General features: G+C 41.0%; 1 protein-coding gene across 1 annotated transcript; it reads right to left on the bottom strand.

Annotated features, from left to right (window-relative positions):
• Positions 1-1834: 1834 nt before the first annotated feature.
• TBC1D7 (TBC1 domain family member 7) lies at positions 1835-23373 on the bottom strand. The gene is made up of 9 exons (XM_086608995.1): positions 23345-23373; positions 21452-21656; positions 20870-20993; positions 20047-20127; positions 15433-15620; positions 12941-13078; positions 11210-11355; positions 2939-3068; positions 1835-2106 (listed from the first exon to the last, which is right to left on the bottom strand). The coding sequence occupies exons 3-9, from the start codon at positions 20979-20981 to the stop codon at positions 2020-2022; spliced, it is 882 nt and encodes a 293-aa protein (XP_086465121.1). The 5' UTR covers positions 20982-20993; positions 21452-21656; positions 23345-23373; the 3' UTR covers positions 1835-2019.
• Between the last annotated feature and the right edge of the window lie 4117 nt (positions 23374-27490).

The raw sequence follows: 27490 nt of genomic DNA on the forward strand, positions 1-27490 counted from the left end.
CACAGCTTGCCCAGAGAGGTGGGTGGACTCTGCCTCCTTGGAGACATTCAAAAGCCATCTAGACACAGTCCTGGGCAACCAGCTCTAGGTGGTCCTGCTTGAGCAGGGAGGGTTGGATCGGATGACCTCCAGATGTCCCTGTCAACATCAACCATTCTGTGATTCTGTGAAAGTAGATCTGTCTCTCGTCTGTTCAGCCCCGCGGCCTGCTTATTGATGGAGAAAGGCTTTTTTTAAATTAAAAACTAAACAAACTAAAAACCGAACATTTGGAGCCTTCAGTCAAACAGTGATTGGAGGAACACTCACTGGCAAGTCTGGAAGCAATAACACTAACTGGCACTTCTGATTCAGTGCATCTCTCTTCTCAGAACATGACTTATTGATTCCCTTTCAGGACTGAAGCTGCTAAATACCTTCAGTGTCATCAGTGCTTGTTTTTTTAATGACTAAAGTGATCTGCCGAATCAAGGCCTGAATAATAAAGGCATACGTAACTCTGGGGGGTTGTGAATAAGCTGTGCAGCCTGAGGGAAGAACGTTCCAATGGGCAGTCTCAGGGACTGTGCCCGTGGCCCTCCTTTGAAAGCCTCGTGCCTTGCCTGTTACAGAAGGCAGGGCTGTGATTCACGGAACGTATACGCTCTTTCCTATCCCCCTCACCCGGCTCTCATGCCTGCACAAGGAGAACAAGCTCCTCTCTGAAGAGAACTCGATGGATCACTCTACAAAGCAGAGGCAGCACTGGCTTTCAAAGCAGACACAAACGAGCTTTTTCCAAAATGGGTAAACTCAGGCATTTCAGGAACACTAAGAGCAGCGTCTCAGAATCCAGCATAGATAATCTACTGAGGTTTGTAGGTGCAACCTCAACTGAGTTCTGTGCTTCCCCAGCTAATGTGCTAGAAGATAAATACGACCTAGTTTAAAACGAGAGTTAAGTTCCTAAAGCATTTCAAGTCTGCACTACGTGGCGTGCCAGCTAAACACGCGCTTTCCAATGCAATAAGCACACTTGGCACTTGCCATGCTAAGCATGAGTTTGTGCCAAACAGCAGCTCAGCAACACGTTTCTCTATATAATTCCCTATGCAAGACATAGAAACAGAATTTTAGAGTCACAAGAAAAAGATTAGTTCTCCAGCAAACCTCTATGGCTAATCATTCTACCTTCACCCACATCATGAATTACATTTCTGTATTGAATTTATTTTGAAATCTAAACCAAACAAGAATCGAATTACGATGACTTTGAGCCAAGCACTCAGAGGCATTGTTTATCACTGGCCTGTAATTCTGAATTATATTGACTAGTCTCACTGATTTTCTCCATACCTGCCCAAATTTACATTTTAGGATAGGAAAGACCCACCTTTCTACAGCATCTTCCATGAAGAACAAAGAAGAAGGCAGAGCCAGAGAGAGCTGACTGATAGTTAAAAAGAATTTTAAGACATTTCAGAAAAGCATGTCACCCTCAATCATTGTGATGTCCTTAACCTCAAACTTGTGATGCGTCTTCCAGAACAGTTACCTGAAAAATTACAGTATTAAAAGAGTATGTTTACATTTCTAGCAAAGGCATGCTTGTTCACCAAAGAGTTCCAGCAGCCTAACACTTACTAAATTCACCTTAAAAACACCTCCAAGTAGCAACTACTAATGTCAAGTACAAATTGACATATAAAAACATTTTTAAATTACAAGTCTATTTACCTTGCTTCAAGAGTTCAACTTACTTCCCCAAAGGCCAGCGAGCACACTGTGCAAACAGAATATTGTAGCTGGCTGGCCAAGAAACACTCTGGACACAATCACACTGCCACTAGGTATCCTCATTCCATCCGTATTTATTGAAAAATATTTACATATTGATCACTATGCTATTAGCTGCTTTAACAGCATCTTTACACAGAAGAGGTAACGAAGAACATCACATTAGGATGGGGGAAGAGTGGTAAAATGTCTTTTTAAATGTCTTTCTTTTTCTTTTCAAGCTGTCATAAGCGAAGAAAGTTCTCAGACTGAGTGTGCTGGAGTCCCGCAGTGCGTGCGCCACAGATCAACAGCTTTGCTGACAATAGCATCAGTGTTATCTTGAGGAATCTACAAAAGATCAGGGCAAGATGTCTTGTCAGAGTACTTTATTTGGACTGTTCTGTTTAAAATAAAGATTTGAAATTTCCAGTTCAGATTTTATCTCTTTATTAAAAAGATAATGAAACTAGAATCCCATCTCCCTGCCCTACCATCCCACCATCCCTCAGTCCCACACACACCATATCACCTCCAGGTTTTGGACAAAAAGCTTTTCTTTACAAAATGATAAGATGACCACCCAGGCACCTCACACTTCACAGATCCCCAACCTGCCACCAGGCAGAACTCGTATCGACCATCCATGCCCACAAATGTATCTAACCTCACCAACCCAGGTTACACTGGGATCCCACAACCCTGCTGCCATGCTCGCTCCTATTCGTAGAAGGAAAGTTCAGGGTCAGGTTCATGATCTCATCCTTACATCAACAGAAAACATACTTTGGCTCTACAGATTCACACTCAGGCAAGGAGCCAAAAGGTGCCAGAAACCAACCCTGTAAGGAGCTTCCAAAAAAATTAACCTAACCTCATCTGCACTTAACTTTCACAGCAAAAATCTTTAGTATCACAAGGAATATTGTCAAATCTGTACACAGATAACACATTCCCCAAAGCCTAAAAATAACTTCATTCCATGAAAAACCTACCTCCTGATAGGAAAAACTATTATTCTCACCCCTGCACAGTCTCTCTTCACCTTGGCACTACTACACTACTCTCAGTAAGTAATGTAATAGTAATCTTATGGTACGTTTGTAACAGGCAAGTGATTTTAAGGCTGGAACACACTTTTATAAACCATAAAAGGTAATGCAAAGCACAATAGATTACTTACGTTTTCCAAAAACTGTGTGATCTTTTCTGCAGTACTCAGTGCTATTATCTTCATTTTAAAGGTTAATAATATCTCCACAGCAACAAAAACAAGGATCTTGCAGGACCCACTAATAACTTTGTCCCACACTCTACAAAAAAAATAAAAGGAATCACTAAACATTATTGCAGTGTTTATCTGTTTGTTTATCTGCTAGAACAGTCTTTAAACAATAACCCTTTTCCAGATTATTTTCCTGAATAACAGCAACGTATTGAATTATTCAGGTCAGGGTCAATAAAAGGTATTTTATCAAGTCCTAAATCTGTACAGAGCAGAGTGATGGCAAGCAGTCATGAACTGATATGGTGTTTTCTTGTTTAGAAATGGAACTACTGTGCACAAGCTCAACTACAAAAAGCAAATCTTGTTTTAATAGCCTGAACTGTGACAACTATTCTGCAGCGTACGGTAAAGGTGAGAATTTCCCCTACTGCAAAAAAAGAAACAAGCTTTATTAGCATGCCTAATAAAGACACTCTTCAAACAGTTAAGTAGCTGAAAATTCGGAAGGATGTAATACTGAACTACTACGCCTCAAGAAGCCAGATGTTCCAGGCCACTGCTGTATGAGATACGAACACGATATACCAGCAGGATATGATCCGTTATGTTTAAACTGGACAAAAGGAACAGCTATTAAGTCTTTCAATCCAACCCACTCTCCCAGAATTACCTAAGCACTCCCACCACTTGTACAAAACTGTACCTGGATGGCAGAGTTTTAACAAAACCTGAAGGGCAGGTCCCCAAAGGCTGCAAGTACCTCAGCAACAGAACTTCAACGAATACTGAGAGGGACCCACACTACCAGAGCAGCCTGCAACCATTTGAAATCATCCTTCAGCCAGCAGCTCTATCTCAGGCCCAACTCAACAGACTTGGGATGAAAGATTATCCAAAACCAGTGTGAGGCCATCTGTCAGATGGCAGCTTTTATAGGCCTGCATTATTTTTAGTTCTTGAATTTTAAGAGCTGTGGCAGAAAGGCTTTCTGAGGATTACTGTTCTTGCTCCTTCTGGGCACTTATTAAAAGCATTTCTCCTTCCAAATAAAAACATGAGGGACGAAGATCACGTACTGCTCTCCGTCATCTCTGAATACATCTCCTGCAGCCCACCTACAAACTTGGACCTATGGGTGTGCTTCTTCCAAAGACAATTCAATTTCTATATGACCTTTTCTCTCAGAAGAACTTGCCCTTCAGCCTGAAGTGCCAGGAGAACACAATACAGGCATAACATGAACTTTGACAGCTGAATTGAAGAGTAGGTATCACACCTTTAAACAAGGAGGAGTTAAGAAGTGAGAGTCCAACAAAGAGCCATGGAGATGATTAAGGGACTGGAGCATCTCTCCTATGACGAAAATCTGAAAGAGCTGGGGCTGTTTAGCCTGGAGAAGAGACGTCTCAGGAGAGATCTTATCAATCTGTAGAAGTAACTGAATGCAGGGTGCAAAGAGGATACAGTCTGGCTCTTTTCAGTGGTGCCCGGTAACAGGACCAGAGGCAACGGGCACAGACTGAAACACAGGAGGTTCCCTCTGAACATCAGGAAACACTTTGCTGCGAGAGTGACCAAGCACTGGCACAGGTCACCCAAAGGTGGTGGAATCTGCGTCCTTGGAGACATTCAAAAGCCATCTGGACATGGTCCTGGGCATCCAGCTCTAAGTGGTCCTGCTTGAGCAGAGGGATTGGTGGGAGTCCTCGCCACACTCAACCTCTCTTGTCATTCTTTGTGAAAAGCTTTTATAACTCCTGATGTGGAACGGTTGCTGCTGTTACAGTGCTTATTTTTCACACTGTGACTCAAGTCAATTCTTTGTCTGTTTCTTAACTTTCTATTCACATAACTCTCTTAACACTACTTTTACACCCTCTCCATTCATCAAAAAATTCAGACTAGAATTTAACTTATAACGAAGAAATGAGGAAAAGCATATATAAAATCTTCAGGAATAGTCTTAAAAAAGAAGGAAATAAACAAAAAACCCACATGGACAGATGAGAAAAAAGGCACTGCCAATTTATTTCCCCTTTGCAATACAATTTTAATTCCTTGACTCGTTATGACTAAAAACGAGTTTAATTGTCATATGGGCAGGAACAATAAATAATTTGAGATTAAAACCTTCCAGCTTCCTTTGCGGTTCAAGCATCCCAGGACGAGCGATCAGTACAACTACCACACTGATGCTGAAGTCAGGTCTAGAAGATTTAAGCAAGGCTACGAGAACACTGAGACCATATTCCTGTTCCACACTGTACAGGTCATCCTTGTTTACTTCTAATACATTTTCCATCTGTTTAGAACCCAAGAACACCCTTGTGTTTCACGGACATCAGAACTGTAATTATGAATGACAATACAGACAACAGAAGACCTCAAAAACTGAAAAGAATTTTTAAAGTTCATATTAAAGTTCACGTTAATTCAAACACAAACTTACTAATCCGAATCTAACGTAACCAGCTTCCTATCACTATTCTGCTTCCAAGCTTCCTGACTTCAGTCTCCATAATTACATTACAGTGAGTTACATTTCACGCTCAGAAAACTCTGATGTTTTCCTGCATTATTTAGTCTAATTCCAGAACAAACATTTTAACAATGGCAGAACAGATGCCGCATCTAAATCACCACAAATTTTGGAAGAGGGTCTGTAGCAAAGAGGATGAGATGTCAGCACTAACCAGCTGTGTCTGCTGCAGTATTTTTCCCCTTAACATTTCCAGCTATTGTTACCCTCAATGCGACTCCACCAGCCACAGCGACAGGGGAATGACTGTGTGACACTGGGATAAACAGACCAGGAGTCAGCACCGGCAGAGCCAGGAATAGCAACATAAACTGTGTCAGAAAAGTGTTCACTTAGAATGGAAAAAACCCACGGCAGTTTCAAGGAAGCATGTATTTTACACATTATATCTCAGCAGGTGATAACATATGTATTCTACTTTCACTTTTTAAACAACAGCAAACACTTGAAGTGTACTGTCAAAGCAGCAACTTTTTACCCGTTTTTCCATATCCTAGAGATAGGAAAATTTTAATAGAAGTGTCAGGTCACTGTGCCTGTAGGCCTACTCAGGAATGCTGAAAAAGAATGCATACACTAAATTCATTATGGTTTTTTGTGACTGTCATCCTCTGTGAAACATAACAGTATCCAATTAACCGCAGGAGCACGCCTGTAGGTATTCCTGGAACAGTGAAACAGTAATAACAACCACAAGGAAAAGTAAAAAGAGGAAGCTATGAAGGTGAAGAGCATGCCAAGGATTATGCAAATGAAGCCATTTACCTTTCACTGAGCTTTTCCCGCAGACACTGTGTGACTCACCATGTGTGTGAAGGCATGGCATTCCTAGGGCAGTTTCTGAGGTTCCTCAGCCACTACAGCTCAGTAGTACACAAAGAGCATCACAGCATGGGTGATCTCTCTTTTTCTGAAATATTATCATTAATCTCACAGCTTTTTTCCCCAGGCTGCAGGGTAAGCACACTCAACCTTATTCCCTGGTTTTGGTCCTCCAGTCATCCAGGCCAGAGATGTTTAATAAGAACCAATGCTTGCTCCTCTGCCTGGACTTCTGGGTGTCCTTCCAATGGTAATTGGGCACAGAGTGACATGATGAGGCTGGCACAAGTCTCACCCTGATGTTATGTTATGATCTTGTGCCCATCTGTCTCCAGAGCTGGGACGCAGCTCCGTTATTTAGACAAAGGCAAGCACATTTAAGTTTCTCTCTAGTAGTAATTTATGGGCACATTCTTATGCCTTCCCACTCCATAGTAAATTTAAGGCATTTTTCATATTTCCGTTGTGTCTATTACTTACGTTTCTACCACTAGATGTAATTTACGCAGGACACGGCGATTACAGATGTAAAACTCCAGAAGCCATATATTATTAACACCTGAGGTAGTGCCAGTTTGAAAGGCAGCGATAAGATTTCAGGAGAACTATCAAATGCTTTGCCACAAACAAGTCACCAGAGGCTAATAACCTAACACCACCCCATCAGCTATTACAGTCCTGCTAATGCCAAGCCTTCAGTGCAGAATACAAACATGTATTCGAGTAGTCAGGGGCATGATACGTGACTGGCAACGTCAGGCCATAAAAAATGCCTGGCTCATTCACAATTACATACGCAAAGCTGCACTACTTCTGTTGCAGCTGGATCATCCGGGGTGACAGCGCTGGAATAAACTGGCAGCCAAAGCAGCATTTTGCCTGTAGAGCTGAAGCCAGGAACAGGACACCGAGCTTTAACAGCAGGGGTCTCCAGCCCGTTCCATTCCAAAGCTCCCCACGCATGGGGCTTACTGAACAGATGACCAGATATGCTGTTGCAGAACTCGAGCGAATAGGGCAATGGTGAGTATGAAAACAAAGGTGTGATATAAACAGTGAGTCCAAAAACCAGGTGCTACAGGCTGGTTCACGTTCCAGGAAGCAACCTGTCTATATTCCAGGTGGGATACAGAACCCTGAGGATACAGTGCCTTTGAAATGGCCAGTCTGCTCTTCTCTTTTACCAATGTGGCATCTTTAAGAAGTTTATTAAGAAGCTTGTCACTTAATATATCAAGTGTATTAGGGTAAGCAAAGACACTGCATAAGCTCAAAGGAAAAGTTTCTACACGAAACCTGTCTATGTACATCTTCCAAGCCTGTTTAAGTTAAACTGATTCATAAATTTTACCTGTGGTATAACTAGAAGCATGCTATACAACAGTATTTATACTGAATGACAATGCCTGTCAGGAGTAAAGCTGGTATTAAGCAGCTTTATCTCACCACTATTCGATACAATTTCTGCATAGCATATACAAACCTTGCACACCTTAGAGAAAAAAAGAAAACTATGACATTTAGATTCAGCTGCCTGGCAAAGACGACCACAATTTATCGAAAGCAAGCAACCTCTCTAAGAAATACAGTGCTAAATCTTAAGTTACACTAAATCATAAAAGACTGAGCTCAGATCATCTCTCACTTAACAAAAAATAAGTGAAACTCACAGGAGAATTGGAGACCTGTTCTCAATTCTCAGCAGTTCCAACAGTGCCATTTGGATACGTTTCAGATAAGCATTCAGGCTTCTAGATTCTAATTCAGACTGAATCTCCAAGCATTAATTAAGTTCATCTGTCACATGCTACCCATGAAGTACGTTATTTCCTTAGCAAGTGAGGCTATTATGATAACAACTGAATAATTCAGAACCTAACATGGCAAGAAAAAGTGCACTTTTATCATATTCTCTCAAGAACTGTTGGGAAAAGGGATTGCTGTGCCACCAGAAGTACCAACACTGAAATCTGTTTTTACACCAGAGTGATACAAAAAGCCAGTATTTTGACCTTTTCGGGGGGGGTGGGGTGGGGGTGGGGTGTGGAATTCAGGTCATCAAAATATTCTACTTCAGTAAGGTAAAAGAGTACATGAGAATGCTAAACAGTACACTAAGTAGACAAAATATTTTATGTAAATGAACTGATTCAAAATGGTAGAACTTTTAAACTAAAGATTCTGACAAGACAAAATATGAAATCAAAATTCTTCATGTAGATTTTTTCTTTATACTATCAAGATGACACAGCTCCATAAAACGTTCGATTTTCAACAGAAATTAAGAAAAACCCTGAATCCTCCAATAGCAAAACTGCTCTAATGCAAATTCCTCTTCCAGCTCTAGTTCTCAGCCGTAAGACCTAGTAGAAAAATGAAATCACATAAGCTCTAAATAAAAATATCTCCTAGAAGACGTGCAAAGAGGTTCCTAACACAGTAGTTTGCAAAGGCTCTTTCTGGTCACAGAAGCCTACAGAAGAAAAGGCCTGAGGAGACTGGCAAGTCCCAGGCAGAGCAGTCACTTCTACTGACAGTAGTTTAAGGCATGAAGTTTCAATGTCCATCACCACCTGCTGAAAGTAACCTGCAAACATAAATGAGAAACAGAGATGCAGGCAAACCATAAGTGTTCAATCACTTTTAACGATGTAACAAACATTTTATACATGCCTACATAATTTCTGTAGCCATAGAAGCAGTAAGAGCTCCTCACCATCACATCACACAGAACCACTACAAGAGATGGAGCCCTCTAGGTGCTTGATGAGAAGAACCTGCTATGTAACCATTACTGTGCCACATACAGCGTAACACCTACAGGTCTACTTCAAACCCTTCGGTTTTGGTTCAGAAAATGTTTTTCTCTCAGACATGTTCCTTGACAACAGTAAAACATACAGGACCTCAAGGACTATGGTACGACCAGACTAGAGAGCATGATTTCTAACCTTACAGCTTGTTCCCTAAAACCCACTTATTTTCACAAGGACAAACAAAACATTGGAACCTACAGGAAGGCTGGGGAGGGACTTTTTACAAGTGTCCACTGATAGGACAAGGGGAAATGGGTTTAAGTTGAAGGAAAACAGATTTAGATTAGATCTTAGGAAGAAATTCTTCAGTACGAGGGTGGTAAGACTTTGGAATAAATTGCCCAGAGAAGTTGTGGATGGCCCCTCCCTGGAAGTGTTCAAGGCCAGGTTGGATGGAGCCTTGAGTAGCCTGATCTAGTTGAGAGGCGTCCCTGCCCATGACAGGGAGGTTGGATTAGATGATCTCTAAAGTCCCTTCCAGCCTATGCCATTCTATGATTCTATGAGTCTATGATTTTTAAAAACAGTTGTTTCCCACTTTCCTTCACGATATGTGAAGTCCCGAGTACACAAACAAGATTACATCCACTATTCAGATTACGACCACAGTAAAGCATTTTCTCCAGACCATTTTGCAAAGCGCTCTGTTTCCATGCTAGGTTCCCACACCAGCCACTGAAGTCCTGGAGGTGCTGGAGTAAAACTTCCCTTGAACCTTGTTACCTCTCGAAGTTCTCAGGCAGCTGAAAATGAAACCACTGTTTTCTTTGTGTCACCTCCTGCTCGCCTATTAGCAACTCTCGCTAACACAGAAAGGATATGCTTCTCTACACCTAGCTTGAATTTTCTGCTTTACAAGAGTTCTCAGGCAGCAAAACTAGAGAAATCACACAAGCTTCAGCTCAGAAGCCCTTCAGTGAAGTGCTGTGCACAAGAATTTTCCCCTTTTAAAAGCAGGACAGCCTATTTCTAACTGTAGATTCCTGACATAATGCACTATTTCATTAACTTTGTAATACTCAACCTGCCCTAGTACTTTTTAAAATACACATTATGTCATGGTTTAACTCCCAGACAGCAACTAAGCATCACACAGCTGCTCACTCACTCATCACCCAGGCGGATGGGGGAAGAACTGGAAGTGTAAAAGTGAGAAAGAAACTTACGAGTTGAGATAAAACCACTTTAATAATTAAAAATAAATAATAATAATTTCAAAGAATTTTAAGGAAAAGAGGGGAAAAAAATAACAAAAAGAGAGGAAAATAAAACCCAAGGAAGAAGCGATGCAAATGAAAACAATTGCTCGCCACCAACTGATGCCCAGCAAGTTCCCAAGCAGTGGCCCCACCGCCAATCTCCACTTCAGTTTTATTGCTGAGCATGATGTCATACGGTATGGAATATCCTTTTGGTCAGTTGGGGTCAGCTGTCCCAGCTGTGTCCCCTCCCAGTTTCGAGTGCACCCCCAGCCTCCTCGCTGGTGGGGCAGTGTGAGGAGCAAAAAAGGCCTCGACTCTCTGTAAGCACTGCTCAGCAGTACCGAAAACATCTCTGGACTATCAACGCTGTTTCCAGCACAAATCCAAACCAGCCCCATACTAGCTCCTATGAAGAAATTTAACTCTATCCAGCCAAAACCAGTATACATTCCCAAAATCTTTTTCATCGAATGATAATACAGTATTACAATCACTCCCTAAGCAAGGATTTTGGTTAAAAAGCCTGAAAATGGACTACCATTCAGCTATCTATCACTAAGAGGAGATTTGGAGTTTTAAATCCTAGGAGGCATTAAGTGTCTAACAGAATCAGCTGCTACGTTTAACTCCATTCTTTTTCAATTTCAATGCTAGAAATGATCACACAGAGATTATCTTGCATCAGTAACAAGTGGAATCAAATTCAATGTTATCATTTCCAAGCCAAAAATAAAGTTAACTCCATAATCTTACAGCCAAAGTAAGGAAAGCTCTTTGCCTGCTCGTGATGACAAAAAGCTAAAATTACTATGTCCTGACAAACAGAAAGAAATAAAAGAGAACTTGCCTCTGTAAACTGGACTCAGGTAAACAGCCTGCAAAACACTTTTTAAACCAAAGATCGTAAGGCAGTTTGCTCATTGCAGCACATGCTTTCAGATGCATCAGGAGTCTGTTATCTTCAATGCTCAAATACTGCTCCAGAATTTTTGGCTGAGAAAGGAATTGGAAAATTTTGGATAACTCACATCAGAGTACCCTCCATAGTTACCGCACACTGTAAGACAAGAAATGTCTTAAAAATTCAATCCGCATAAAATAACACGTTAAAATAACAAACCTGCATTGTTTTAACTAAAAACATATTCCAAAACACAAGTGTTGCTGATTTTTGCAATTAGCTAATTAAGTACTTAACTAAACAAACCACCTCTGGTTCCTTAAATTGCTGACCACCAGCAGCACTTCCAAAATACGCAGCATGCCCTAATGCAAGGAGGTATTTGAGAGCTGATGCAGAGGTTAAATGTGCACTAATTACTGTTACCTTCACAGGTAAAATGGAGTTTCATTCACCTCAAACCCAATCACCTCAGCATACGCCAAAAAAAATCTACACGCAATGCAGCAAAACCCAGAAAATCAATTCTGAGAGTAAACTCCTGTGTGACATCTTAAAAGCCGTACATTGATTTCTTGTTTAAAAATCCAAAGTATTCAGAAGCATGAACACGTGGATTATTATCCACACAAAAGTGTAGGTAATTCTCATTTTGTTTAAATTCTAATGTTACACAACACGCATTTTCATTGATTCAGGAGCACCTTCATGCTTTTTGTCATAATGAGGCAAACAGCTAATGACTTCAGCTGTCAAAGGGAGAAAACACTTCCTTTGTCCACATTCTAACATCCAGAGTCTTGGTACCACGTTTGTATTAAAACAAAAACTTAGGGAGGGAGATGCTTGGCACTCCCTATGTAGTGAGAGCACACATTTTCTTTAAAAATGCTTCTCTGCCCTTTGAAACTAATTACAGAAATTGGTAGAGTTGAATCTATCACGTCCAGCAACACGAAGTAGGTTTAAAAAGTATTTCTTAGTTCCACAAGAACTAGTGATTGCTAATGTACAAGTACTCAGTGGATACTGTTAACTAGAAGTTTCTTAGCTGTTAAGACTACCTGAAGAATTACAAAAGCTTTTGTAATTTTTATAAGTATGCATTTTCTTTGCAATCAAATTTTAATTTTATAAACTAGTAAGACAAATTCAAAATTAATATTCTATGAGAGAATTTCAATTATCAGTGCCAAAAGAACACTATTCCATCTTTTATTATAACTTAATTTGTAACATGCTGTTTTTCTGAAGACGTAGCACCCTGCTCCATTTATAAAGCAAAACAATTGTGCTTTGTCTATCATCCAATGAGCAGCATATGGATGCCAGAGATGCAGCCTAAAAAGCAGCAGACAGACATCAAGATGTTCTTAACTTTGTGACATTTTTAATTGTTTAAAATAAAGAAAACTCTTAAGTGACCAATTTGTAAGAAATATAATTCAACTAGATACAATGTAAGCTTTAGCTAACCTGAAAAGAAAATAAGATGTAACTGAAAACTACCAGGTAGCAAACAAAAATTTCTAATGCTATGTTAGACAGTGTCCTATACGACAGCACAATCACAACACAAAAGCGCTCCTCCTGTTTTCTCAAAACAGTTGGTGGAACAGAATCCCAGAGTGTCACCTCTGAGGCTCCAGTTGTCTCCACACAGTGTTTTTTCCTTACCAGTTGTTGTAATGAATCTTTGTGCTTGCTGTTCAGCTGATTCACAAAGCAACTGACAAGCCAATAGCATTCTATAGGATCCTCCACCATTTCCTCCATTGCTTTAGCGATCGCAAGAAACACTTCGTCTTCAGGTTCCTGGAAAACAAAGCCAAAAAAGTGAACTACACACAAGTATTGGACTATCAGGTTTAAATTATTCCTATGTTCCTTTTCCCTGCTATTTGGGAAAACAAACTGGAATCAACGTACGCAAAGAGCTGTTCTGACATTCACAGATAAAATATCAGGCTGCATTATGGTGACAGATACCCATCAAAGCAGAACAAAAAAGGCTTGTCTTGCTTTTAAAACCAAAACACACAACAGGAGTTTGGAACAACTCTAATTTGAAGTTCTCAAATGACATAATATTACATCCCAGCAAGGTAGGGATAATCCTATTTCTATGCCCCACATTTTTATACCACATAGCAGCAGAATTTTTCATCCTGTTCCTTGCTAAGGGCCAAAGAGGCCCCTCAAACACCTTTGTCATGGATGTTACAGTTACTAAAAAAAAAAAAAAAATGCAGCCATGAGCTGTATGCCTACCTTCAATATACAGAAAATCATTCGGTTTGAGAAAAACATATTCCTAGAGACAAATAAATATCTTCTCCATGTGACAAGTATCTTATTCCCCACAATACAAGACCAGTAGCATGTGATGGGCATGCCATTATCTGTTCTCCTGAGCATATACTTTCCTGACAGAAGTTTCAACATGCCTAAACCACAATTAATGGTATGACAGCACATAGCATAGATGGAGGCAAACTCAATCAGCTAGATCTCATGCCAAGAGTAGACTCAGGAAGTGTCTAAACTGGGAAGATGCACAAGGAAAGGCTCGATATTTGCCCTCTTACATCTTCCTTACACAGGCAGTACTGACCACATTAGGAGGCAGGGTAACAAGTCAGATATGTATCCACAATCTGATCAACTGTAGCCATCAGCAGCAGTGAGCAATAGTACCACTGGCTTTTGCACAGATTACAACTCATGCAAAACGTGTGGACAGTCTAAATACTACCAGGATACGACTCTGCTACATAAACTGCTGCAATACACACACATCCCTACTTAAACGCTCTGCTTTCAGATGCACAAAACATATTCAGCAGACTTCTATGATTTCCAACTTAAATGTGTATTTCAAAATACTTAGGCCAATCCAACATCATCTTTATATTCCCTCTGCCTCCACAATAAAACATCTGCACTACTATCAAGCAGTAACCTCTTAAAAGTTTAAGGGGACAGCGACTGCACTGAAAACAGGTTGGCATAAAAAGAGAACAAAGAGTTTCTGCAGCAAAACAAACACAGGTTACAGGCATAATAACTGGATCTGCTAAAGACCACCTCTGGTAACCCCCATCACAGTACTGAGAGCAGCTAGTGTTCCGGGATGCACTGACAAAACACCTGCTCAGAAAGTGATACTGCTCTAGAAGGGATGAATTCTCAGCCCACTGGGTCACAGGCCAAGATCAAGGAAATTTCTCTACAGGAAACGTGCAGGGTAAGACGGTCACACTCCTAGGCAATGGTAAGGGCACAAAGATATTCTCCCTTCTCTGACAAGAGTAAGCTGTATACAGTTCTCCAGTCCAAAATACTACTGGATTTTCCACATCAACTTTGTTTAACTTTGTCTTTTTTTAAGTTCTGATGTCAAATTTTGTTATTACAGATGAAAAATAACAAAATAAGCAAGATGAGCTGGAGTGAACATGGATAAATTAACATTAAACATAGGATAAAGTATGTTTATCACACTTCAGAAAGTTCCATAGCTCCTTTCATCATCTCATCTTTCACAGATGCTCACACATAAGATCCACAGACAGGATCCACAGATTGCTTTTATCATCACAGTATAGCCTCATCATCAAAATGGACTCATTTACCCACATGTGAGTACACTGTAAAACACAGAGTACACACATTATCTAACAGAAGCCTGGATCAGTTCAGACTAAGAGAAAAAGCAGGTCAGTACATTAAAGTATAGATTTAAAACCAAATAATTTTAAAATATGATGTAATTTGCAACAAATCGCTACTTATACTGGCTCTGAAATACCTTTGCTCCAGGACATTTAAGAACCTACGAGCTCCAGTAACATTATGCCATCTTTATTTCAGTGCTATAAAGAAATCGAAGTGTACTAGAGTACAAAAGGCTCGAAGCCTAGCAGGCAAAATACACAAAAGAGATTTTAAGGCGCAACATCTTACATAAGTACTTAGGGGAAGAAAAAGAGAAAAGCACTTTGACTAAAATCCCTTATTTTATACCAGCACTTCCCTGGTTTCCATTCACCTTACTTTGTCTATCTAAGTGCGTCTGTGGGACTACTTGCAGTTCAGTTTCTCACAGGTTTATAGTCTGAAGTTAAATAAAGCATTGTATTTAAAATACTGTTAAAAGAACAACTGACCAACGGAAAAGCCAAGTTTCGAGGCAACTTTCCTGATTCCAGTTGATGTATGCGGAGGAAAACATCTACCTGTGGGGTAGAATCATTAATAAAACGAATTACGCGAAGAGCATGGTGTATGTCCCAGTACTGCTCCTTCCGGTACTTCATCACCAAAGCATGAGATTCATGGTGAGGAGGAATAATTCCTAAAAAGAAAAATAAATAAATAAATAAATAAATACATAATTAAAAAAAATAAAACAAAATATAAGCAACGGTAAAGAGGAAAAACAGCACCCAAACTCCCTTTCCAAGAGATTTGCCTAAATTGAATTCCTACTACAACTACAGCCTACAGAAATGTAGGACCTGGCACTGCAGTTTGTTTATAAACTTGGTCAAAGAAAACAGGGAAAAAATTCTACAAAACTGGGAGTCAGTGGACCAACAAAGCACTTTAGCATCAGATTTACAAAAACTAATTTCACATGTTAAGTAAGCATAGCCAAAATATACCCTTAGACTACTGTTTCTCAAGTTCTTCTACAAGATTTGAAGCAAACACATGCTAACTCTTTTATATACCACATCAGTATGCTGATAAGAAATGTCATTGTTGGGATAGATGGAAAATAATTTAATTGGTTTACTCTGCCTCTCTAAGCAGCTTTATTTTTAAATTGTGAATCCTACTTGTTACTTGTTCATAGAATCATAGAACGGCATAGGCTGGAAGGGACCTCAGAGATCATCTAATCCAACCTCCCTGTCATGGGCAGGGACGCCTCACAACTAGACCAGGCTACTCAAGGCTCCATCCAACCTGGCCTTGAACACCTCCAGGGAGGAGGCATCCACAACTTCTCTGGGCAATTTATTCCAAAGTCTTACCACCCTTGTACTGAATAATTTCTTCCTAAGATCTAATCTAAATCTGTTCTCCTTCAACGTAAACCCATTTCCCCTTGTCCTATCATTCATACCTACCTGTAGTTTTTAGTACGCTACTAGTTGCACGCTTGTGCCCAGCTTTATTTTGAAAACAAAGCAGATGCAGAGTGATTTTTATACACATTATCTGCTTATGTTCTCAAATTCTCCACTTTGTCTCAGATGACCAGAGAACACGTACATGCAATTAACTAATGCAAAGATACCATACTTTTCAGTATTACTTCATTTACTTTTACAGCTCTGCCAGAAAACTCTTTACTCACTGTATTATAGAGATCAATCCTCTCTAAAATAACATTCAGAAGCAAAATCAATCACATAGGTTCAATCAGATACACATTAAAACTTAAGAATACCACCCAAATACTTTGCGAGGTAACGTCTTTTACTTTCTTAGCACAATACATTTTTTTTTCTAGTTTCCTAGGAGCAAAAAATAAAAAAGGAAAAAAAAAAATCTAAGCAAAGAGGCAGAGAAAATAAAACTGTTTACAATCTCCAGAAGAGATGCTCAACACTTCACTTGATCCTTCCCCTCACTCAAGGCTCAATCTTGCCATGCACTGACGTTCACAACGAAACCATCACAGGCTTCAACAGAGATAAGATCCTACATACATCAAAGCAAAAAAATGCCACTTCCGTATCGCTAGTGGAGCAGAATTTTTCCCTTTGTAGAAACCCATTAGAACAAAGTATTATTCAAAAATCAGTTCTGAAACAGACTGCTTGCTGCTTTTATCTCTTATTTAAAGAAAAAAATATTCCTGCCAAGTGTTAAACCATGAAATGGTTGAGTTTTAGTAACAAGAACAGCAGATAGAAAATTATCTTTTATTTTCCAACTGCAAACCTGTCTGCATTTCACAAGCCGGGACAGAGTAAGACATTTTTCACAGCATGCAAAACCAGAGTCAACATCATGATTTTGTACATTTTGTACAAATACAGAAAACTACCTTAGACAGACAGAAAAGAAGCTGAAACAACACAGGGATGTCATCTAGAAACCATCATGAGTCATACTTGAACATGAATTTAACAGAGGCATTGTTTCTGGGTCCAGAGGAGGGCCACGAAGATGATCCGAGGGCTGGAGCCCCTAAGCTATGAAGACAGGCTGAGAGAGTTGGGGCTGTTCAGTTCTTCTCAGAGAAAAGAAGGCTCCAGGGTGATCTTACTGCAGCCTTCCAGTACCTACAGGTGGGGGGGGCTACAGGAAAGCCGGAGAGGGGCTTTTTACAAGAATGTGTAGTGACAGGACAAGGGGCAATGGCTTTAAACTGAACGAGGGGAGATTTAGATTAGATCTAAGGAATCATAGAATCATAGAATGGTTAGAGTTGGAAGGGACCTCAAAGATCATCTAGTTCCAACCTCCCTGCCATGGGCAGGGAAACCCTCCACTACACCAGGTTGCCCAAAGCCTCATCCAACCTGGCCTTGAACACCTCCAGGGATGAGGCATCCACAACTTCTCTGGGCAACCTGTAAGGAAAAAATGCTTCACTCTGAGGGTGGTGAGGCACTGCAACAAGTTGCCCAGAGAAGTTGTGGATGCTCCATCCCTGAGAGTGTTCACAGCCAGGTTGGACAAGGCTTTAAGCAACCTGAGTGGAAGGTGTCCCTGCCCACAGCAGGGAGTTTGGAACTCGATGATCTTTATAAGGTTCCTTCCAACCCAAACCATTTTATGATTGCTGACATACCATGTAACCTGGGACAGCATTGTGTTAGAGATAATTTTGTTCCCAGGACAGAATCTCTTTTGTTAAACTATTAACATTGTTTAGAGGACATGTAACACCTCCCACCAGAAACAGCCTGGGCTGCTGTTCCCATCATTTACGGAAAGACACTGCATCGCCATTCTGAACACCAGCTATTCTAATGAGTGTTAACACTGAGATGCAGAAGAAAAGTCCTGGTACCTCTGTCCACTGAAGGAGTATAAAGAATGACAGAATCCATACTTGAAACACATCATTCTAGGTTTAAAATTAAAAAGCCTTTTAAAAAATTGATGTAATTTCCCATGCAGTTAACTTAGTGTTTTGTGTTACTGTATAATTCACAAATCATCCTGAAAGTCAAACGTACATCACCGGCTCTGCAGTGAGCTACAAGTTTGCCAAGAGAATGTATTTTGCTCTCACAATTTTGGCTGAAGAACTTTGCACTAAGTCACCTGTCCAACCCTCCTACACTGTATTTCCTACTACTAATATTTTAAAGGATGCTGACCACTTCGCTAGGGCCAGGGCTCAAGAATCTTTTGGATCTTAACACAAGTACTCTTGTGGCAGAGACTTTTCTCAAGTAGGATGACTCGGTTAGTTCAACGATCGATGTCCGGAATGTCAACTTCTATAACAGATCTTGCACCTTCTGCGTGTGCACTGTTAATTTACTACCTCTCCCAAAAAAAGGGTTACGAATCCAAATAATCAGGAATATGAAGACACAACTAAAGGCAGAAAAAGGAGGAAGAAAAAGCATTTTAAAAGAGTGTTTAAAACTCAGCTAGAACTTTCTAATACATTATTTCAACTGTAGTAGAAAATGGAAACCAACAAGGGAAACAGAAGACATTTACTTGAACATTGTTCAAGATCATGGCACAGCCTAAAATAAATAAACATCCTAAAACAGAGACAATTCAAAAAAAAATTTTAAAAAAATCAGTCTGACATAGGAGTCACCAATCTTCCTGACTGAATCGCATCGTCTCTCCAATGAAACAATATTTCAGATATCAGCATCGTTCCTGCCAGCACAGCCCTGGTAATACAAGACTCAGCATGGGAGTCACACTCAAGCTTTTCAAAAGTGGCACAATGCTCCACCACCAACACGGTACATCCCATTTCCCTTCCAGAGATTGTCAGACAATGTAACTTCACACTCAACCTGGCAGTGTTTCTTTACACACAGCAACCCTACGGGGAAACTCTCCAGGTATCTTGTGAGAGTCAGAACTCCCAGACCTTCCACAGCCCCTCCTGTCTTCAGGTGACATGATCTTTCATCTGGTAAACCCAACACACTTGATCAGTTACTTCAAAGTCACTAGTACTTTTTAATTAGCCATCTGACTAACGCACTTGAAGGAAAATAGAATCTATTCATGTTTTTTTATGGTTACTGAGGATACTACAATTTATCTCTGGCCTCATAACTTCTTCAATGGCAAATACAATTTAAAGCCAGAAGCAAAACCAGAAGAAATCAAGATTTTACAGCACACACAGTTTCTCTTTAGAATAAACACCCACTCCATACCTTGCCCAGTTTTTGTTAAGTTTAATCACAGCTTTACTTCAGCTGAATTGCCTGTTATCTTAGGAGCAGAACTGAATATCTTCTCAGGTATCGGTGACTTATTATAATTCACTTTTCAAATTTACTTGGATAGTGTTACAAAGTTAAATATAGAAATACATTCCTCTAGGTACACTTCGGCAAAAGTTCTCAAAAACTATGCATGGAATATTGTTTTATAATTGCCCTAGATGAATATAGAAGTAGGCTAAATACGTATCAGTAGGCAAAGCAGTACAGAATAACCCATGTCATTAACTCTCAAAAAAACCCCACCACAAACCGAGCAAACCCACAAAAAACACACCTTCCTACATACTCATTTCTACAGAGGATCACAGATGTTATGTTTCATACCTAAAAGCACTTTCCACACCAGTATACGATACATGGATGGGAGAGGAAACCTTTGACTAAACGTGCAAAGCTTCTCAATATCTGTAGATAGATAAAGAGAAAAAATATTAAGGGAAATTTAAATATAATTATCAATAGATTTGAGTCTCTGATCTACTTAAGTACGACAAATCCTTAGCTGCTGCAGATCAAAATCCCCACTTTCATCATATATTATCAACAGATGCTTTCACTGATTCAAGAACAGAATGTGCCCTGTAAACCACAACAATTTTGAAAAACATACACATTGGCTTGATTTACAGTAAAATTCACCAGGAATTCTTTCACCAGGAAGAAACTGTAACAGTTTCAGAGATGTTTTGTAAATTGCGTTACTATGCCTAAACAATTAAAGGCCTTGTTGAAGGGATAACATTTATCTTTGTGTTCTGTTAGAGATGTGGCATGCCCCAGGGACCAACAGCAATAACAAAATCTTCATTATTTTGAGGTTAGATGGAATTAACAGCAGGAGATGATATATTTTCAGATGAAAATTGTTGTCATTAAAAGCTTTCAGTTTCTTGGGCATAGAGAATGAGAGAAGAAAAAAAAAAAAGAAACAAGTAAGCAGACAAACCTTTAACGGTTTTTAAAAATCAGATTTTCAAATCTTTGAAACTCAGAGGACTGCTTGTAATAACTGAGAGATTAGTGGTAAAAGATGCAAAACTTAAATATTTGAGTACTAAGCATAAGCAAAGCACCTAACCATTTTCTGTTACTCCATCCCCAGCTCCAAATCACCAAAGTCAGAGAGGAAATGGTGAAACCAACTTGCCCAATCGGTCATCTTTTAACAGAATTTCCAGCGACTTCTTTTCTTCAACTCCACGAAACCCTACTTTTTCATAATACACCGAGCGGAAGTTTCTCTGAGAGTCGTCAGCCATGATTGATTCCTTCTAGAGAAACAATAATTCCCCCTTGAGAGTTACAAGAATATATTCCTATTGCATTAAAGTCAAGTACTTTTACACACCCATAAAAGTTGACTGCCTATGTCTCTACAGTATTAATAAATTCTATAGCATATGAAAATCTTCCAAAATTATTTTTCAGCATATGCTAACATAGACAATGATAAAAATAACTGGATATAAAAACAAGGACTAAAGAGATCCAATTTCCAAATGAACCACCAAGATTTATTTTTTCAGTTTTATTCCTGCAGCAAATTACACTACTTTTCAAAAAGTTTTAAAAGAAAATGCTGGAGAGACACTTAGTCTTTTACGTGATATGGTATATTTCAAAACCAATATAAAAAATACAGTTAGGAGTCTGACAAAATTGGCTACAGATACCCTAATCAAGCAAAACTGTTATCCAAAGAAGTAAAATCATCAGGTTTCATACTCACCGACCAAGACAGCCAGCAGCAAGGTCACGCCGATGTTGGCCTCAGTAGCACGGAGGTGACAGGAAAGAATAAGACTAGGTATGCAGGTTTGTTCTCAAGTTGCAGATTTGAATTAAACGTTCACGTTGTTATCAGGTGCTGCAACAGCCACAGTCTTGAGCTTGCCATTCCAGTACTAAAAAGAAATGAATGTCTCATCCCTATACTGGAAACAATGGCAAATTGCAGTGAGTACTCTGTGTTTCACAACAAACATGACCAACACTTCAGTTCAGTTCAACCTTCTAAATAACAAATCCCTCTCCTTCGCGGGCTTGCAAATAAGTTCTGTTTTGTAACTCAAGTATTAAAAACAACGCTAACTTTTAAGCCCAGTGACAGAAGCGAAATTTGGTGAAAAACTACTTGTTCCCAGTGAGGAGCAACGGGTGAATTATGCACTGAAAAGCTTTTCTAGTGAAATTCTTCTTTTCCTTGCTGAACTGAAGCACAAATCAGGAGCAAAGTATTTGCAGATATAAACAAAAGCCACAATTTGGCAAAGAATGCATGTATTTAAATTTGTACATCCACTAGGCCTATTTGCATTTCAAATTAAGTCCATTTTCAGTGCTTTGTAGGATCAGGGCCAAGATCAGCCAGAAAAATGTAAAGCAGCAAAGGACTGAATTAATGCCTTCTGAGCTCGAACAACTAGTAGCTCAAAACTAGAGAAAAAATATTTATATTACTTGGAAGAATCTCCAGTTGTGTGCTATCCTTTTGAAAATGTGATATTCACGTATTGTGCATTTAAGGGTCCGGTGATCAGAGTGTTTACTCCTCATGTTGCAGTCATGTCCAAAAGCAGACTTACGATGCTACAGACACTCAACTACATATTAAATACTTGAAATTTTTTAAATCTGCATTTAATATGTGCTGTTTAGAAAGCAATTAGCTTGTGGGAAGCTGACAGCTGACAGTCACAGAACAGAAACAATCAATATGGTTTGAAAAATAACAGCATGATCTGTAAGAAAGGACCGCTATTTCAATAAACTATCACTGTACAAGCAGTACACTTGATATACTCAGTGGAAAAAAGAAGGAACACTGTTTCCTCCCTCTCTGGCTCCGTATTTAGGATATGTATTTTCATTCTAGGCAAACAACCAGCGTTCCAAATTTTACATGTATCCTCAATAAATTGGGAAAAAAGAAGGGGGAAAATAAGTCCCTAGCCATGTCACTGGAAGTGTTCTGTATAAAAGAGCACGATTAACTCATCCTGCCTTCACAGACTCATGCATTCTCAGCCTTAACAGCACTTTTCGTCACTATTAAGTTCCACGCCAGGTGACTCCAGCAGAGCAACGAACAGAAACACCGCGCGAAGGGGCGGGCAGATGCCGGCCGACCTCTGCCCGCCGACACGACACCCTCCCTGCACGGACCGAACGCGGCTCCGGGCGCAGCACCCGCCGGCCGGGCTCCGGGGTGCAACACCCGCTCTGGGTTACATGTCCAAGGGAAAACACGCACACACCTGGGCCAGGGACCGTCCACCCGGCGGAAATCGAACGGCCCCTCTCCCCACACACACGCACCCCCCTCCTGCGGGCCAGGCGGGGCGGACACGGGGCACCGCTCCCGCCCTTCCGCCGGCTGCGCACACACGCTGGCGGGCAGAGGGTCCTCACCGCAGCTCCCGCAGCGGCGGCCTGAGGGGCGGGAAGGGCTGCGGAAGGCCGGCGGCGGGCTGGAGCGGGGCAGAGGAGCTGAGGCGGCAGCGAGGCCCGGCGGAAGGGCAGAGACTCGGGAAAGGGGATGAGCGCGAGGCCGCGGACAGACAGACAGACACCCGCCCGCGACCACCGCGCACCGGGACCCCGCCCCCCCCCCAGCACCTACAGCAGGCGGGCGCGGCCCGCGGAGCGACCGTACGGCGCAGGCGCGGGGGGGGGGGGGGAGGCGAGCGCGGCGCGGGCTCGGGCGCATGCGCAGTTCCGGTCCCGGCGGCCGTGGCTCCGCGGGGGGGGGGCGGAGCGATCGGTGACCGCGGCTCTGCCAAGGGGCGGGGCGCGTGCGCAACGGCGGGAGCGCGTGCGCAACGGGCGCGTCAGGCGCGCGAGCGGCGCCCCTCGCAGGCTGCGCGGTGGTCGTTCTCCCCCTCATGGGCGGCGCCGCGATCGTTCTCCCCCTCACCGGCCGCCGCCGCAGTCGTTCTCCCCCTCACTCCTTAGGCCAAGCCGGCTGCCCTTCCTCGCTCCTCCCCGCATTTCTCGGGGCAGGTTCGGGTACGGTGAGGGCTGCCAGAGGAAAACGAGCATCTATCTCTCGTACGCCCGTCTCAAGGTGACACCGGAGGTCTGGGCGTTTCGACAGAACGGGCTGTACAAGTACGGAATTATATGGAGCAGTGATCCAGAAAGTACCGTGCTGCACTAGACTCGCCAATAATGCCGTTTGATAAGGGAATAACTCTTTCCCTTAACGCTGAGGCCATAAAGAGCAGCAAAAAATGATATTGCCTGCGCTGTATTATTTACTGTAATTGGTATGCTTAGCATTTTAGTCCATCCATTACAACATTTAGGGACGTTTTACTTGGCATAATCTCTAGGAAGCTAAGTGCATTTTCCAAAGCCAAGATTTACTCTGACGCGTGTGAGCAAAGTACGCGATGCTAAAACTCCCACCCCTCAAAACCCATGAAGGACCTCGATCTCACTGTTGGAAGCCGACACTCAAAAATCAACCTGTGCTGCCAAAACTAATAGTGTGGTTGTATTTGTTTTTTGTTGTTTTGTTTGTTGTTTTTTTTTTTTGCAGTTGGCGGTGATGTTTTTATTGAGATCTTTGAGATCTTGCCAGCCTTTTAGTGGAGGGTGCCCCTGCCCATGGCAGGGGGATTGGAACTAGATGATCTTTGAGGTCTCTTCCAACTCAAACCATTCTGTGATTCTATATGATTGCAAGGACTAGGCACCTGCTTTTAATAGGAGCTGAGTTTTCAGCTCAAGGCCCCTTTCCAGGACCAGAAACTTGAACAGGACCAGAAACTTGAACAGGACCATGGGGACACCTGAGTTAGCAAGTACCAGAGCCCTCCAAGACGGCTTCTTAGGATGTGGCCTATTTTCAAATGCAGAGAACACCCCATTATTTTAATATTGCCCAACGCTTTTGAAACGCCAAGGGGAAAGAAGGCACGCTGCTGCAGAATGGACAGCCTTTTCCTGAACCCAGTTCGCACAGGAGTGTGTTTGTTGAGTCAGTGCGAGGCCTAGCAAATATGTTTCTGGAAGTAATTCTGTACAGCAGCAGGTGGCAGGCTGATGCCATTTTTTTGGTCATTTTTGGCTTCATGAACTCAAATACATCTTTTATCGCTAGATGGCACTTGTCTCTAGATGAGATCTGTTTGGTCCTGTTGGGAGCTAACCACTATCATCAGATTCCGAAAAAAGCTACTGAAATTCAGTCAAATCTCTATCATTTTTAATTATTCATTTTTGGCCTTGTCAAGATGTATTACATAGCTATAGTGGTGCTCTAAAAAAGGCCGAAGCTAGCACAATTTATTTCAGCCGGAATTCATTGTACGGCAGATTCAGAAATATTTTAAGCAGTTGAGCTACCAGACACTGTGCTACAGATTTGCATTATGATAATGTTAACGTTAACAGTTATGGCATTGCTAAAACTTCCTAATCAAAATTAGGATCTGAAGGATTTAGCTGTATAAAATTATAGCACAAAAACAATACCTGCCTTGAAAAACAATAAAATTAATGCACTCCCTCTAGTAAAGTTTCTAAACCTCATGTATGGACAGTTTCTCCGTCATCTTAGTTATACACACAGGTTTTCCTAATGGTGTCTGTAAACTGGAAATGGCTAAATGACTTTCTATGCCATAAATCGGTGTTGCAAAGCACGCAGGTGACTCGTGACTTCAATATTTCATTTAAGAAATTTTACGTTTTCATAAACCAAATAAGGACCTTGCTTTCCTTTGCCTAGGACATAAAATATCTTCATTCCTGTTGATGGAATCTCTTTGTTGCTGCTGTAAATGAAAGCAGAATTTCATCATTCACAGCTGCAGGTATCAGTCAGCCAAGTGGAGGACTATGTTTATAATAAAATTGATTAATACATCATTAATAATCATAATACCTTCCTAGGCATCTGTCCAAACCATGATAACCTGAACATTGAAAATTTTAAACTGCAATAACATCGAAAAAGGTAGCACACATAAAAGATAAAAGGTTTGGTATTGGCTTGGGGTTATCTCAGACAGCAGAGCCAAACTAATGAGTATCCTGCTAGCATCCTGCATTTCTTATTCCTACTGTGACTCGTATTCCTATGTTTGCATTTTGTAGTGATGTGTTTGTATTGCACAAGTGAATTACTCACTGGCATGCAAAGACGCACCAGAAGGAAGCCAAACAGGCATTGCTGATGTTTTCTGTTGCAAAATAGGAACACATGTGTCCATGGTTCTTCATGAAAAACAATGCTTCTGCTATTAAAGCTGGGATAATTTTATGGAAGCGATGTGCTGCTGAGTATTACATCTCTTGGAAAGTCTTTTGGGTTTTGGTCTCTCCTATACGACTGATCTATCAGTGGAATTACAGGTGATTATAGGAGGCACACCTAGATATGCGAATTTATCGAAAGAAAATGAAAACGCAAAGCGATGGAATGTCAGTTTTACACAGCGTGGAGGTCCGTATTTGCATGGCATTACAGCACATGTTGTAACATACAAAAAATACATACGGTTTTCAGGTGGGTTTCACTTGTTCTGAACAGGCTGAACATGCACTTTTTTTTTAAAAAAAAAAAGACATTTGTCTGATAATATCTTCACAGTGTATCAAAAGCAGTGTATACTTTCCGCCTGCTAATGCACTGTCCCTTGTTCCCATTGCAATAGGAAATGATTGATGTTCAGGCAAGGAGTTACAAATTTGGTCATTTCAGCTTTTCTAAGATACTATCTCCTGTTTCTTCAGAAGCATGAATAGTTCCAGGTGGCGAGTTGGACTGCATTAATGGAAAAGACGATTTACTCACACATTCCCATAACCTTTTCATTATGAACATCAGCAGATCTGGAAAGGCTTGGCCCAATTTCCTGGCCAAAACAGCATCACTCTGCTGTTTACATTCTACCTGGGAGAAGAATGCAAACGTTGGAGCTATAAATATTCACAACTTAATCCCTTGTTGAAGTCAGATGGAAAAAAAATAACACTCTAGGGTGATAAAAATAGCCTAGAACTGCATGGCAGCAAAAGGGAATTCAGCCTATCATTTTAGCATGGCAGCACAACAGGCAGGTCTGTCTCCAAGCAGGCTAAACACTGTCTCTGTAATCCTGAAAAAGCATCTCCAGATGACAGCAAGGAAAAGGCTCACAGGGCTGAAAACAGCATAAGGAGCGGCTGAGCTTGGAAAGCTGAGTTCAGATGTGTCCTACTGCTCTGTTTGCTCATCCTGCTGGAGAATGAGAGCACTTCAGAGGTGACATGCTTTTGTCCACAGAGATGTACAGAAACTGCAAGACAATCACAAAGAAAATAACAAATTGCAGTTGCTTACTCCAAACATAAAGGAAATAGGATTTGTTTTAAGATTATGTTAGTGATTTTTTAGGATAACATCTTCTGGATTCTAGTCATAAGTTCGATTTGTTGCTTAACCTTGGATATCAACTGTGCCTGCCCTAATTATTCTTCTACCAACTTGATTAGTAGCTGTGTTAAGGCTTAAATTGGTGGGTTTGTCTGAAAGAGGGTTGTGAGTTTTTAAACAGCAGCAAAAACGTGTTTTGTGCTGTCAGTGAGCGTGACACGTTTGGGGCACTACACAGTAATTAATAAATAGTCCCAAATAATCTTATCTCAGTTTTGTTACTCTTTAATTGAGAAGTGACAATGAGGTGACAATAAGACAAAGATTGGTCAGTTTGGGGACAGTGCAAAAATCAAATGATATACCCGGAGAATCCTAATCAAGAGGTTTGGTATATGGATG

The sequence above is a fragment of the Tauraco erythrolophus genome, chromosome 3 (assembly GCF_009769465.1).
Source record: "Tauraco erythrolophus isolate bTauEry1 chromosome 3, bTauEry1.pri, whole genome shotgun sequence".
Taxonomy (NCBI): domain Eukaryota; kingdom Metazoa; phylum Chordata; class Aves; order Musophagiformes; family Musophagidae; genus Tauraco; species Tauraco erythrolophus.

Coding starts and splice junctions, on each gene's coding strand:
- TBC1D7 (XM_086608995.1), bottom strand. CDS start 20,981: ATGGCTGACGACTCTCAGAGAAACTTCCGCTCGGTGTATTATGAAAAA. Junction 13,079..15,432: donor GAAACTTGGCTTTTCCGTTG/GTCAGTTGTTCT, acceptor TTTGTTTTCCAG/GAACCTGAAGACGAAGTGTT. Junction 3,069..11,209: donor CCTGAGTCCAGTTTACAGAG/GCAAGTTCTCTT, acceptor TTTTTTTTGTAG/AGTGTGGGACAAAGTTATTA.